At 38.5% G+C, this 15,368-nt stretch overlaps 1 protein-coding gene across 1 annotated transcript; it reads left to right on the top strand.

The window, feature by feature from the left end:
• The first annotated feature begins 32 nt into the window (after window positions 1–32).
• Window positions 33–15,234, top strand: LOC110988159 (cytochrome c oxidase assembly protein COX18, mitochondrial-like). Its single transcript, XM_087129914.1, has 6 exons — window positions 33–55; window positions 4,577–5,276; window positions 6,270–6,420; window positions 7,989–8,221; window positions 9,975–10,235; window positions 10,995–15,234. Exons 2-6 carry the CDS (start codon window positions 4,605–4,607, stop codon window positions 11,022–11,024), a joined length of 1,347 nt encoding a protein of 448 aa, XP_086986040.1. The 5' UTR covers window positions 33–55; window positions 4,577–4,604; the 3' UTR covers window positions 11,025–15,234.
• The last annotated feature ends 134 nt before the right edge of the window (window positions 15,235–15,368 follow it).

Genomic DNA, 15,368 nt, shown 5'->3' with positions numbered 1-15,368 from the left:
CTCGGATTCTGCGTGCACTTTGCAACTCAAGAACGGATGAATTACGTCTACAAAAGTAACGTTGTCTCTCACTTATTTTCCTCGATTTTGCAGGCCATGGTTCGTTATGAAGTTCCTAAACCCCCAGACGGATAGATAAGGCCACGAAGAACTTGTAAAAGTTGAAAAATTAGTTTTTTCAACAAGGTAAACCAAGAACAAATTAGAACCAATTTTGTGATCGTTTTGTACACAACTTTTATACCCGGACGTCAGTCGTAATGCATGATGAAATGAAGACAATGTGGTCCAACCTGGCTAAGCCCTGGCCCTGGTCGAAGTGATCGACGTCTGGTGGAATTTCGTGAGCAACATATAAGTAACGTGCGTGCGACGCACAGTATTACGTGTTTAGAGGTGAATTTGAATGTCCATCCTGAAAATCTTAACTTTTTTTCGTGTTTTCGTAAGTGAGGTCGATTGTCAGCAGAGTCAGTTTCACTTTACTTGGTCTTCAACCTAAAATTAATTAAGCAAAACTTTTTCCGGCGGAACTGTTTTTGTCAGAAGAGGGCGCCATGCTAATAGATTGGTGGGTTTAAAATTCAAGATGGCAGCCTCCGTTGTGAAATATTCATTACATTGGTAGGGCTAGGGCCAGGTAAGTTGACATTGCACCGTCAAGGGCCGTGTTTGTTTCGGACGGATCGGAATCGCCGTCAGTGACCCGGCGTTGGTTTATGGACAAGAATCCGCGTAATGGATTGCACGAACTAGCTTTGAGATCACTGATTTCTATCCAGATCAGTGTGGTGTGTGCTGGTGTAAAATAATTGATAAAATTAAAAATGATAGGCCTACAGCCGAGTATCACGGACATATAAAAAAACCTGGACTTGCAACACCTTTGTATGAAATACAAGCCAACCAGTGGCCATTTTACCGAGCTGAATGCCTAATACAAATGCGCAGTTTGGCTCGCTTCCATTGACGCCAGGGAGAACAAAGGCGGCCATTGCCGGGCAAACTTTGTAGGAGCTATATATGCAATCACACGTATGAAGCCAAACCACGTTTCACAACCATGCACAATGCATGACATCTAGATGCTCAACCAACCATAAAAACTTCACGTGTGAAATTAGGCTCCAATAACATTCAGGCTTTATTTTCCTTAAAAAAAAACCTCCCTGCCCTCAATTCCGATCCGTGATTTGAACCCACACTCCATGCATCACAAACCATTATGCCGTAACCGCTTGACTACCGCAATTCACACAAATTGATGGTGTTTTTACTGTTGATATAACGATGAACGGCTGCAACGCAAGGCTAATACACATTGGGCATGCGCAATACAAACACAACCATCGTGGTTTGGCTTCTTATGTATGGTTGCGTATATATATCTCCTTTGTAGTCGGCTCGGTAAAATGGCCGCAAGTGGATTCAGTGATCCCCATATAAGCTGATTAAGGGCATTGCGAGTCCAGATTTTTTTTATATTCATCCGTGCCGAGTACTGTAGGTGTACTATGATGTAGGCCTAGATATTAAGTCCAACTTGGCTCGTTACATGCACAGTACCCTTGCATCAGGAGTAATTGTAGACTACATGCTACCCCTGTAATCACTGTAACTATAGAGGTCTTTTCCCACCTCCATGCTGTAACTGCTTCTCATTTCAATGTGCCTGAGTCTTCAAATATATGAAGTTGGTGCATCTTTTTGAAGAGAAGTTTGGTTTTTGTGGAAATCACCAGCATAATCAGGCCAAGAATCAATCGTGCGAGCATGTGCGGCCAAATTATAACCACTATACCATTCATTTATCAATTCTTTGGCAACATCTGTTTCATGTTGCCCATCATGCCTATACATGTACATGCATTTACCCAAAACAATGTGTGTTTTGTTTGTACATGGTGTATTTTTTTGGTGTTTGGGCTGGCATCACTTATTAATAATATCATGTACAGTATCCTCAAGAATAGGATGACACCATAGAAAGTCACACGCCCTTTTCATTGTGAATGGGTGTGTGGGCATATACAGTATACACGTATGTACTGTATTATGATTACAGTATTTTGGCACCAGGTTGAATGATAATCAGTATGATTTTCAGACAAATCACTCAACTTTCCATGCAGCTACTCAGTGATTGATAAGATATACTACTGCCTAGATACAGCCTCTACTAAAATTGGTATTTTTAGATCTTTTGAAAGCCTCCAATACTGTCGATTACTGTATGATATTCGTCTGCAGAAACTTCAATACTAAGGAATTAAGAGGGCGCCTTGGATTGGTTGAGAGGTTATTTTACCAATGAACAGCAATTTGTGGTTATTAGGAGTACTAAATCATCCTATCATAAAATAACGTGGTGTGCCTCAAGGCTCTATTCTGGACCCCCTCCCTTCTTCTATTTAAATCAATGGTTTCGATAGAACTTCAAATGCTCTATCTTTTCTTCTTTTTACTGATGATAGAAACATATTTTATAGTCATGGTGATGTACAAGTACTTTGTGACACAGTTAATCATGAGATGAGGACAGAGAGATAACAAAAAGTGATACAACAAAATTTTTGGGATTGGATTATTACATCCATGGGGTAATAGTAGTAGTGGTCATCTAAATTGAATCCTCAAATTACAGAAAAAAGTTCTGTGTGTTATCAACAATGCCAATTATCATGGAATCTAGTACATGAAATTCTCTCTTATATAGCTCTAAAGTTTTAAAAGTTCATGATATCTATTATCTTCAGCTGGGCTCCCTCATGCACCAACTCAACAATAACTAATTGCCTAAATCAACATAGACAACATCATGAATTTCACAGGTCTCATGCCCGGGTTGCATTTTTTTAAAGCTACTGTAAAACGAGGGGCCAAAGCTCTGGAGCTCAATTGAAAATTCATTGACAAAAATTGCGAGTTCCTCTATGTTTAAGGGTAAATATAAATTATTAAGTAACTATTTATATCCAACAATTAAGTTATATATCACAGGGTTATAGCTTACATTATTGTTTGCATGTTTTATTTTTTGTGTATTTACTTTTTGCGGTTGATTGGTAATAATGTTTGTAGTTTTTGCAGTGTTGTCATACATGTGTGTCCATGGAGCCTCCACTCGACAAGCAATGCTTCGTGGGGTTTCCATCCATCAACTAAATATGTACTATCGTTATGTTTGTATACATTATCTGGAAATAAAATGAAATGAATTAATGATTTGAATAACATTTCCAAACATTTTGACAGTATTCATTGTTTGAAATCATACATGTACATTCTACTTCTACTTGCATGGTACTTCATTTTCATTTTGTGGCTGTGGAAGACTTTTTAAGGGGAGTAAAGTCAGAAATTGCACTTGGTTTTAATTCCATCTAGAGAATACAAAGTTGCAACATAGTGTATGCATGAAAACAGCAAAAGATTCATCCTGGTAACATTGCCATGTTCAAAACACACCCAACTGTTGATGTTTGACAGTTGCTGTGCAGGGACAAATGTAATTAAAGAATATTGGGGACCAGTTTGCAGTCAAGTACACTACCTTAACAAATTCTCCAGCATCACAAATTAGCAAAAGAAAATGAAATATTATGTAAACATTTCCATGTGTAGTCTATGTATAGTCAATTTTATAGGATGATATTATGACTTTTTGGAAGCAAACCTCATTTAGCGGGAGAGTGCATTTACTGGATTAGAATGCATAGTGGCTAGGAGTACAATGCATGTTTACCCACTCAAAAACTAAGCTATTCAGTCAATCTCTGCAGAATGGAAATTTTAGCCTTGATACTTAAACATTCAAAGGCAACAAACGGTGTAGAGCATCATGCTGGAATTTTTGGACTGGTTCACAGCAAACACTCTGTTTGATACTTGAATATTGAAACAGGAATTTTGGTTCATATTTAAATACTGTACCTGCTGGCTCTGTGGTTGGATGATAGGAATCCAACCACACTAAGGAAGTGAATAATAGCACACTTCTCTACTCTTTATATGCCATTCAATGTTTCTAGCATGTGTCTTGGAATGCCATTTTTTCCCATGAGACAAAACAAGTGAGTATACTTTAAAAATACACATAGATACCAGTACATGTATCCATCCTGGGTATTATAGAGTACCGAATATGTTGCACGCACAATGCATGTAAAAGACATTCAGCATGTTCAGTGTGTGAACCAACACATGCGCAGACTTGATTCATTTGCACTACAATTTCTGGTTTAAAATGATGTCACTCTGTGGTATTCCATGTTGGAAGCAGGCCTTTTCCATGGTGCAACCCTAAGTAAAGGTTTGGAAGAACTGAGGAATCTTGTACAGTGTGTACATGTAATGTACATTGTACATGTACATGTATGTATTCATAATTACCATTTGTGTTCTTTTTCTCATACTCTCAAGGAATTTTTGTCAGTGTAAGGTTCCAAATCATAAAAAGTTCAACATACATGTAATGGAGCAGACATTCTTTGTTGTAACTTCATACAATGTACATGTAAGGCAATACTAGTACTCATTTGGTGTTTTTTTTTTTTTTTGTTTGCTTTTTCTTCAGATGTCTGCAGTACATTTACATTGAATGCATGTTCATGCAGAGAGCTATGGGTCTACATTTAATAGTTAGGCACACAAAAGGCCTATCAAGCTGGATTCAACATCTCACGCCATCACGGAGGATAGTAAGGTGTCAGAAAGTGCACATGGATATCAAATTTTTACCACCGACAGAACTGGTGTTAAATGATGCAGAGAGTCTGAAGTATCAGACAAAGCAGCATTTATGCACAGGAAACAGTGCACAACAGAGACAGTTCCCATTAACTGCCAGTTCTGATGTTACACCGAGGAGTTGCTCACTGCCTCTGCAGACTGTGACATCAGGGAAGGGGTTCTTGCATCGTTTAGTGCCATCTGATCATGTTCACTCAAGACACTACTCATCCACACAGCCCACCACAGACTATGAACTGCTACTAACCTCCCGACCTGTCCAGCTTTCCCAAGCACTCCTGGAGCATTGCCATGACCTGACAGGGCTCCCCTGGTGGGCCAGCCTAGTCCTTTCCACCTTCCTGCTGCGGGCTACACTGACATTCCCTTTGGGCATCTATAGCCAATACATCAGGGCCAAGGTGGAGAGGCTGCAGCCTGATATTGTGGCCATGGCCAAGCATGCCTTTGTGAGGAGGTTTGCCGAGAGAGCAAGACTGGAGGGCTGGTCAGAAAAAAGGGCAGAGAAAGCAGTCATGGGATTGGTAAGCTCCATGTACATACATGTACATGTAATCTGCAAAGCAACTTGAATCGTCTCCCCACTCTGGCATATCTATTCCATTGGAATCTGCACCAAAGAGCTTTAGATATGTCACTTTGCCAGAGATGAGCGGGAATAGACAGTGCTTCATAATTCTTCATGCTTGTAGGTTTTGTGGCAAACTCGCTCCTGTGGTCATCTGTGAGACATGGAAACAAACAATTCAAAGCAGAGATTCAAGTAATGGGGGGGGTTGGGGTTCACATTATCTTCACATTATTTTACAAGTACTGGTATCCCTCAGTTGCCTTAAGTTATAGAACTACTTCTTACCAATGCCCCTGACCTGCTGACATCTCACAACTGACAAAACTTTGAACAAGTAAGAAAGCAGACCAATTTAATTACCATGAGACAAGTACATGTACATGTGGAGTAAAAACTAAATTCAGAATGCCCCTAGTGATCTAATTTTTTTGAGGTAGATGGATGGGAAAAACATCTTATTTTGATCAGATCACAAATTCTGGTATTTACATAACTTGCCTTCATTAAACATAGGACCTCTCCCCCCTTAGAAAAATCCTTGGTTATGTTTTTGTTTCATAAAAATGCATGCAGGAAAGTGGTCTCGCAGAGCAGACAACACAATGAAGTACATGTAACTAGAGTGGCACTTTTGACATAGTTATTGTTCCTGATGTGTCCCTCTCAACTAACATTTTCTCAGTTGTTGCTAACAATGATGTGCAAGAGATCATTCCACCAATACCCATGTAGGGAGAAGCCACTCTTTTTGTTTTTTTTTTTTGTATTTGCAATTCAAGGGAAGGGGGTAGAGGGCTATAAATCACCTAATATAAGGAATCACTTTTTACAGGGAACTGATTTTTTCAATATTGGTGCTCACAATTAGACAAAAGGAATGGGATGTGAGAACCTCCCATACTCCCACAATAACATCCTTGATCATGTGTTTTCCTCCCCTCTGCAGGTAAAGCATTACTCCAAGGAGTTGTTCATCCGTGATAATTGTCACCCGGCTAAGGGGTCCATTTTGTTCCTGGTACAGTTTCCATTGTGGCTGTGTCTGTCACTGGCCCTCAGGAATATGTCTGGTGCCTTTGCTGGGAACATCTATCAGGGTAAGTTACTGATCTAACAAAATACAAAAATCAGTCATCTCTTTACTCACCATTCACTCCCTGTGCATTTGTAGGGCATAGGATTCGCTGTAGGCATAAAGAAATAAGAAAAAGATAAAAAAAAAAGTGAAGATGGACAGGGGATAAAAATCACTACTTTGTATGAAAATAAATTGGAATTAATTCTCTTTGGCCATAATGGTTTACTGCTTTGATCCCGATGAGTGTTTTGCTACCACCCCCCTGAAAAAATTGCCCACCCATGAAAAGAACAAACACCCCGACAAACAAAAATCCAGGTGCATGCATAGGGTTGGCATCATGTCCAGGTGAATGAAGTGCTATTTTCCAAATCGCGACTTAGTCTCTGGCTCCAACTTTCTCTCAGGCTGCTGAATCATTCCAAAACGTTACATGTACATGTACTTTCGGGAATGAAATAGAAATACTCCAAGCCTTAGTCTGGCATCAGGGTCTCAACTCAGGATACAAGCTGAGGTGAGGAAAGCATTAGCGGGAACTCCAGGCAACCGTTTTTACCATTTCTCCATTTTGTTTTATACAACACCTGAATGAATCTTCATCATCTGATTTGTGGTTCATCTATTACCTACATGTATCATTGACTTATCCAGTTTCTTCAACTGCGGGTATACCACATGGTGGTAGGAAAATGTTGTAACACTTGGTCCGAGGAAGATGCAGTTGCAGCTCTCCACACAAGCATGTGAACTTCCTTTTTGGCTTGGAATGTAAAAACATTTGCATTGCACTATTACGCCAAGCTGAGAAAGTCAAACTGCAACTTGTACACAAAGAGGATTAAGCAAGTGTTGCACAAAATATAACCAAATAAATTTTTCCCATTCATGCAGTGGAAAGATCAGTCATTTTGGTGAAGGGATGAATTATTTTATTCCACTTGTACAGTTTGGCAGTAAACTGTTGCCATGCTTGCAGTGTTTGTTAAAAAAATGCAATTGTCCAAATTTTTCAAATATCAAGTTACATGTACGTGTACATGCACCTGTGATACTGATTTCAAATTGCTGCTTTTTCTCAACTTGTATTCAAAAAAATTACTGATGCTTTTATATTTTCCCTTACAACTTCTATGATTTCTGTTCCGAGAGCAGCAAAATTCGAATGGATGGCATGCATCATAAAGATGCTGTACTAGATATTTCCCTTAGGAACGGACTTCTCTTTTTTTGTTAGTACTACTAAGATATGCTAAAAATAAGTAAAGATTAGAATAAGTAAAAATTAGCATATGAAAAACTTCCATTCAAGTAATCAAAACATAATCAAAAACTGAATGAAATTGGCCATAGTAACTATTGAGTAACGTATGTTCCTTCATTCTCCAAATCCTCTCAGGAGTCCCTTTAGTTCTCAAGAACTTTAAAGCAGTTGATTTTCTTGCTTATTTTTCAACATGCAAATTTAAGAATGGTTATATTATGGTAAATCAGTCTTAATGCAGTCTTTGACTGACAGAGTTGTGAAATGTTCACATCAGTGAGTTTAACCTACTGTCAAATCATATTTGGCGTGTTTGTCCACAGATCCAGCCAGTGTGGTTCCCTCATTGTCAACAGAGGGCACTCTTTGGTTCACAGACCTGACAATGGCAGATCCCATCTACATTCTCCCTGTGCTGGTTGGATTGTTCAACCTGTGCAACATAGAAATAATGGCCTTGCACAACAACCCGGTTTCCCAAAGACAGCGTTACATCACCAATCTCTTGCGTGGCCTGTCGCTGGTCATGATTCCTATTGCAGCTCAAGTGCCAACTGTGAGGAATCATCCCTGTTTTGGTAGACATTTTGATGAACATGTATTTGTTGGCCATTTTATTTTAACACGAGAAAAAAATTGATTGATAAGTTCAGTTTTGTTTCTAGAAATTCTTTATAGTATTGTGCCTGAAAGAGTTTTATTCAAAGAAATAAAACATATTTTAAACAAAAGTAGGCTTCTAATCATGTCTACAAGAATGCAAAGTTACTTGTAGATCACAGGATCAGGCTTTGTGATGCTACAAAACACTTTGTGAAAAAAAATTCAAAAAAGTGTACATGAAGTAAACTGAAAAGAATCCTTGAAACAGGAGTAGTTTGTGAAATTTTAATCCCAAATTATGTGCATTGCATTCAGTATGGAGGTTCAGGTCATCATTATGTGGTGGGGACAGCATGCATGCAATGATGGGAGATACCAAAGAAGCATATGTTCAGTTCTTTAAAAAAAATGCAAAGAAAAGACTGGAAAAACCACATTCGTTTTCTGGTTACATACACCAGTTTAGAGCAAATAGTTCTGTATACTGTATCATGACTTAAACCTAGATATCCTAGTTATCATGCTAGAGGAAGGACTGCATCCTTTTCCAAGTAGTTGAATCAGGTTTGGTCTTGTAGGGACAAAGCTGCCAGAACTTGAAGTCAGACAGAGAGAGTTAGTGAAACAGAAAAGGTTGGGTTCTGTTCTTCCCCACAGAGAGGAAGACTGAGCTGTAGTGTCCGCTGTGAATTTCATTGTCATTTTGGAAATGAGTCATTGATCACACCTTTGAAGTTAATTATTGTATCTAAATTATGGGTTTGGAAACCTTGAAAGGTTGCCAAACTAGCTTCACTATTTGTAATGGGTTTTTAATTTGTCTGCAGAGCAGAAATGGTAGAGTTTGTGATGAATACGTAAGATGCATACATGTACATGTATATGTATATATAACATGAAGTGATAACACAGGAACTCTAATTGTGATTACTGAAAAAGAGCCCTTAGAAAGATTATAAAGGTATTTTCAGGGTTGCAGGAAGGGTACAGTTTTTGTTACATGTAGCTTGAATGTTCACTGACCTTTCCCCATTAGCTTATAGCCACATGTTGATTGTCTTGGAAACACTCAATATTTCAGTTGGACAAATTTTGGACCTCACACACACAATCACTCAAACACTCACTTATTTCAAAGCCATTAGGCTCCAACCTGTTTGGACACCTACCTTGTCAGTTTCAACCTGCTTTCATAATTGATATCAACATTTTGGCACCAAAATCCTGGGTTTGGCATCTTTTCCATCAGATCATCATTCTCTGTATGGTTCTAAGGGCTGGCCATATTTTTTTTCAATCAGTTTTGAGATTACAAACCATACACCACAAGAGGGCATTGGTTGCTACATGTATTTATGTTTTTATCAAATATGAACAAAATAAAAATATTATTCCGCACATGCAAGTTTGTATACGCCAGGAGGGAGAGGGGTGATAGAAAAAGTTACTTGCAACCTACATGTACATGTACAACCGCAAATTAATTGAAAAAAAGGCCTCTGAACAGTTAGTGAAAAAAAAATCATTTATTTTGCTTGTCAATTGTCAGTAATACATGTATGTCTGTTTGTTAACACATAATAGGAAGTCCAATGGAAAGTGATATTTAAGTTACAAGAATACCCATGTTATTGTGTACTCTTTCACAAAATATTTTGGAGGTAGATCCATTAGATTTACACATATTTTTGCATGTTTCTAACCAGGCAATGACTCTATACTGGGCCTCCTCTGCATTCTATGGTCTTGGCCAAAACATCCTCCTGAAATCACCAATAGTCCGCTCGGCCCTAAACATCCCCTTTGCTCCTTCGGACAGTGAGACGCCATACAGGGACATGGCCAACATTGTCGGGACACGATACCTGTGGAGAAAGGGGACTAGTGTTCTGGGAAAGACAGGACAAGATGCTACAGAGAATGTCAAAAGGGAGACTGGGAGAAGTTGTACAAAGGTGCAACAGATGGTAAGTGGAAGGAAGGAGAAGAGGTGATACAGGAGGACCCCAGAGGATGATTCTGAAGAAGGAGCACATTGACACTTAGGAAGATAATTTTTTTAATATTTTGGAAGACTTAAAAAATTCATCAACATAGTAGCAAGCGTATTCATTTGTATCTATTTTGCAGGTACATGTAGGTCTGTAAAAAGAGAAGAGGGAGAGAATATTACATGTTGAAAGTTAAGTGATTGCTTTAACCACTTTGCTCCGGTGGCAGTTATCAATGTTGATGATGCTGGGGTGGGATAATTGGCATTTTTTCTGTTTTCAAAATTCTTTGAAAATTCCTCATTTACTGGACACTTACACCCTGTCAGAATGACCCTGTGGAGTCAAATGATCCCGAGAAGAACATTATTTTCTTTAAAAAGGGTGAGAGCCTCTTTAGTTCACATGGTTGAATGACGAATAAGGAGTTCAAGGTTCATTATGGTCTGACTTGTACTTGGTATTTAATACAATATGAAGACGGCTCAACGTCAATGGTTAAATCAAATCAGTGCGCACTGCTTAATACAGTATTTACATACAATATTTAAATCACAACAGCAACTAATTTTCATTCAATCAAAATCCTAACACCACTCTCAATCGAATCATGTGAAACGGCACTGGTTAAGCTTGGAATTTCAAATTTAAAATGTATTGAGAATCCAAAATACAATTCTCAATCAACTGCCACACTGGTATTAAATTACACATTGTTTTGGCTTATTTTGATAGTACAGCCTTTACTCAGCACAATGTGACTGACTCATTAATCAAGTTGCCTTTGAGGATCGTTCACGTAACGTTTACGAGCCCACCTCCCAGCAAATGTTCTAGTCCTGCTATCAGGAAACAGCCGCCGGTGAGACATCAACGGTCCACCGTGTACAGTTGAAAGCTGGATCTCCCTTGCGGAGTTCTCCAGTCAGCAAGCTGGGTATGGTGCGGCTGCCGCTTGGGTAACAGGTACGTTGTCCTTGGGACTTGGTGGATCAGTTCCCCAGTCCTTGGCGATATAATAACTTCAGGGACAGTCAAGCACAAGCCCCACTCTAGTTGGCCATCTAAACAAAACTGTTACCAGCGAATTTTGTGCATCTGCATGCAAACGTACTCGTGACTAAATTCAACTAATTAACTGTAAACGATCTCATCATCTCTAACGATCTAAGGATAAAACTTCATTAATCAGCAAAGATTTAAGTCAGTTTCCCCACAAATTTATGAAATACGATGAGAAACAATTAACCGTTCATACTTAAATCAAAGATCAATTTAGTGTAACACTTGAGTAACTGTAAGGCCTAATTCCAATGAATAAGGTTCCTTATCCTGTCAATATTTACTAAATGCCCTCTTTGATTTAAATGAATCATTTATACCAAGTACTTTATACTGTAATCACCTACTTTTTGCAGTACTGTAATCACCTTCTTTTCTTGAGCCTCTCACCAGCACATAATCTTCAAACTTACAAGCAGAAAATTCAAGATCGGAAGGGTAGGAAAATATTTCAGTACCCTTAATAAACAAGACTCAAGGCTCTGCTTGCTAATATGGCATTCGTCCTACTCACTTTTCTGGCTTGCTACTGCTTCATATATCAAAAAACAATCATCTAGCAACGTCACACCGCCCCAGAAGTCCCAAGGACCCCCAAACCTATTCAAAATTTTCCCGCGACGAACATACCTTTAACCTTCCCCTAGACCAAAACCATTCAACCTTAGACCAACAAAAGATGTGACTATGGCCAACGACACCATCAAACATAAACATGTACAAGTCTTCTGAGAGGAAAAATAGGCAGTTTTGTACACTAAAAGGAACTTTGTGACACACCCACACGTAGGACTGTCTGGTTTACTCTAATCTGACAGACAACATTGATGCTGGAGTATTTCAGCCAGGCCTGCCGCCTTGTGAAAAGAGCCCAGGTTTTGCCATGTTACGTAATTTTCTTTAGTTCGCGAACCTTGCACAGTGCGCTGCCGACCTCTTTTCAATAGGGGCCAGATGAGCGTGCAGTGGTACTGTGTGGCTCATTGCTTCCGTACGAAGCAGAGAGTCAAAAAGATCGGAACGTGTTTCCCAAGAAATGTAATGCTTTTTAAAAATCAAATTTCTTTTGTAATTTAATGTTTTTAAAGCAGACTGTACTTTGAATTTTTGAATTCATTTTCCAAAATTGAATGAAATCATTTGTTATTAATATATCTTTTTTGGATGAAATTTTACAGACCTAACATGTTTTTAAGATTCGAATGACATTTTGTAGACCCAACATGTTTTAAGATTCGAAAAAAATTTTGTAGACCTGACATTTTTCAAGATACAAATAAAGTTTTTTGGACCTAAGATGTTTTTAAGATTCGAGTAAATTTTTTCCAACCTAACATGTTTGAAGATTCGAATGAAATATTTCAGACTTAACATGTTTTCAAAATCCGAATGAAATTTGACAGACGTTTTCCAGATTCGAATGCATTTTCCCCAACAATAAACAGCCGGAGGTTTCGAGTTCCGCACCCACATTTCATCCGAATTCAGAAAGCATCCGAATTTTGAAAGCATCTGATGACTTTAAAAAGCATCCAAATCAAGAAAGCATCCAAATTGAGAAAGCATCCGATCTTTTTGACGATGTTCGGCCCGATGGTAACCAAAGTTCCAAATATTTTGTCCCCGATGGTAATCCGCTCACGCTAAATTCCCCAAACTGTGGTATACTGTTTCAAAACAAGGCTGGATTATCTCGATTATCTCCACTATTGAGAATGAAAAAATGTTGTTAATGCCCAGCAGCCTGGTCTTTTGTTATGAGTACGGTCTTTTGTTACAAGGCCCAGTTCCCTTTGTCCGATTTCAGAGACCCCGGTCACACGTATAAAGAATATGTGTCCGCTACCGGAAACCCGGCGGCAAAGGGGCATGATTAATGTACAGAACTGGAGGTAGGATGGAGAGACATAATGGGGGTAAGAGACGATGTTGTTGGACAAAGGGACATACACAGAAATTATAGACTGTAGCAGTATATTGTTGCCCGCTGTGTAGTCCCTAGACCTACATGTACAGGAATCACCTCTCTGCATTGTCAAAAGTTTTTGTAAGTGATTATGGTGGCAATGAATTCATCTGTTGGCAGTGGGATATTGGATATTTATCAAAACTCAGTCTAGGAGGTACCCCCAAGCCAGTCGGTCATAGATGTGTATTGGTAAGGTGCCCTTACACCACCTTGAACAGCACTGATCTCTCTACCATGCCAGGGGTTTCTTATGGATATGACTTGTATGGAGTTAAAGGATTCAGGAAATCGCTTTTTGTGTATCTCTGTACTATTCTTCAGTGTATGAAGACTGTTTGACATCTTTTTGAGTTATGTGAACTGAACAGTGCACTTCATCAAACATTAAAAATTGACCAGGCATTTCTTGACAAGTGAGGGCACTTTTGCTTTGATGTAAATCCAGGAAGACATGGTTCAGGTCGCATAGTTTTCATGTTCAAATTTCGAACCCCAAATTTGCTTTCTGGGAACATTTCTGTGAAAGAGATTTTTGCTGGATTTTTGTCATATACTTACATGTACACAACAATAAATTGCCAAAGAAAATGAAATCTGCCATAACAGTGGTTAAAAAAGTCTAGAAATTTTCTGTGCACAAATCGGTGCAACATTGAGATTCAGTGCCTTAGATGGCGTCATAGTTATGCTCATGAATATGCAAATTGTATTAGCATAAAACCAATAAAGCATCAAAATATGGGTTAAAATTGAAAAACAAACATTTAAAATCAGGTTGATTGAAACCCAAAGATGCAATTTCAGGATTTTTAGTAAAATTTGTAAAAACATTTCTATTTCGTGGTTCCTTTAAAGGTTATTTCATCAGGAAAAATGATAGCTCCATCACATTCTTGTTTTCACTCTGTACGTTGGACAGTTGAGAAGTGTTAAAAAATGTGTCATATTTGCCATTGTTGTATTGTTTTTTGATTGTGTTATTTCATTGGTCTAGAATAGTATCATGACCATCTGTAATGTGGTTACCTGTACCTCATTTGTTCTACTTTCTATATAAAACTTGACATATTGTTGGAGCAGTTAAAATATGTGTATGCCCGAAGGCAAAAATCTACAACAAATGCATATCATGCCCAGCATGAAAGCTCGCAGTAATCAGACAGCTCTGCCTTGAAGCAGTTCATTCGTACCATACATATATACTATCTTGTCAAGTAAGCCAAGAGAAAAAACTGAACTGTTTATTTGCCACAAATTTTAGAATTATTTCATGTAACCTTTTATGGTCTTTCTGATAGGTGCGGCTACACATTGAAGCTTTCATTTTAAATCACTTACTAAACTTTTTCTGGTTCCAGCTTTTTTGGCGGGGTCTGACTTGGCACTTCCCATCCCAATCTGCCCTTGTACACGTACATATATGTACATGCAGTTTTAAATATGGCTTTCATTCAATTTTTCAACTAAATGAAAGTAGGCAGAACATTGATGTGAAATGTTGAACAATAATCCTTGCTATCTGGGATGTGATTACCCTCATACTTAACAATCTTGAGCAACTTTATAATCAGTATAAAGTTGCTGACTCGGTTGCTCAAGATTGTTGAGTTATTAGGGCAATATGTCATGACCCTGTCCCCTGCTATGGCATCTTTGAGTAGATATCTTCAGAACAGGTCTTGTTCATTTGAAGCAGATTTTCCAGTGAATCGGGCTGCTTTCATAAGCAAATACATTAGGTTCCTGGCCAGGCAACGATCTAGGCTTGGTTGATGGTTACTAATAACATTGACAGAAAAAAAATGATCATACAAAAAGTAGGTACACAAAGTGCTAGCTTCATGTTAAGTGTTTGATTGATCTGTCACGTATATCACGTTTTCCTGAGGCTGAAGTTGGCAGTCTTTAAAGGATTGATGCAATAAAGTTTTTCTTAGAATCGCTTTTTGTGCATGATTAAACTCTCCTTAAACGTATGAAAACTGTTTCAAAACTTTTTTAGTTAAGGGACCAAAAAGTACACTTTTTTAAACATACAAATTGACCACACTTTTCCAGACAAGTGAGGGTGCTGTTGG

This window comes from Acanthaster planci, linkage group LG19 (assembly GCF_054643075.1).
Source record: "Acanthaster planci isolate LZ-2023a linkage group LG19, COTS_SCS, whole genome shotgun sequence".
Classification (NCBI taxonomy): domain Eukaryota; kingdom Metazoa; phylum Echinodermata; class Asteroidea; order Valvatida; family Acanthasteridae; genus Acanthaster; species Acanthaster planci.
Note: the sequence above shows the minus strand (reverse complement) of the source record. Positions and strands in the feature narration are given on the sequence as shown.

Excerpts from the sequence above, each read along its gene's own strand:
- LOC110988159 (XM_087129914.1), top strand. The coding sequence starts at position 4,605 with ATGTTCATGCAGAGAGCTATGGGTCTACATTTAATAGTTAGGCACACA. Across the intron at positions 5,277-6,269 it reads AGAAAGCAGTCATGGGATTG|GTAAAGCATTACTCCAAGGA; the intron begins GTAAGCTCCATG and ends TCCCCTCTGCAG. Across the intron at positions 6,421-7,988 it reads TGCTGGGAACATCTATCAGG|ATCCAGCCAGTGTGGTTCCC; the intron begins GTAAGTTACTGA and ends GTTTGTCCACAG.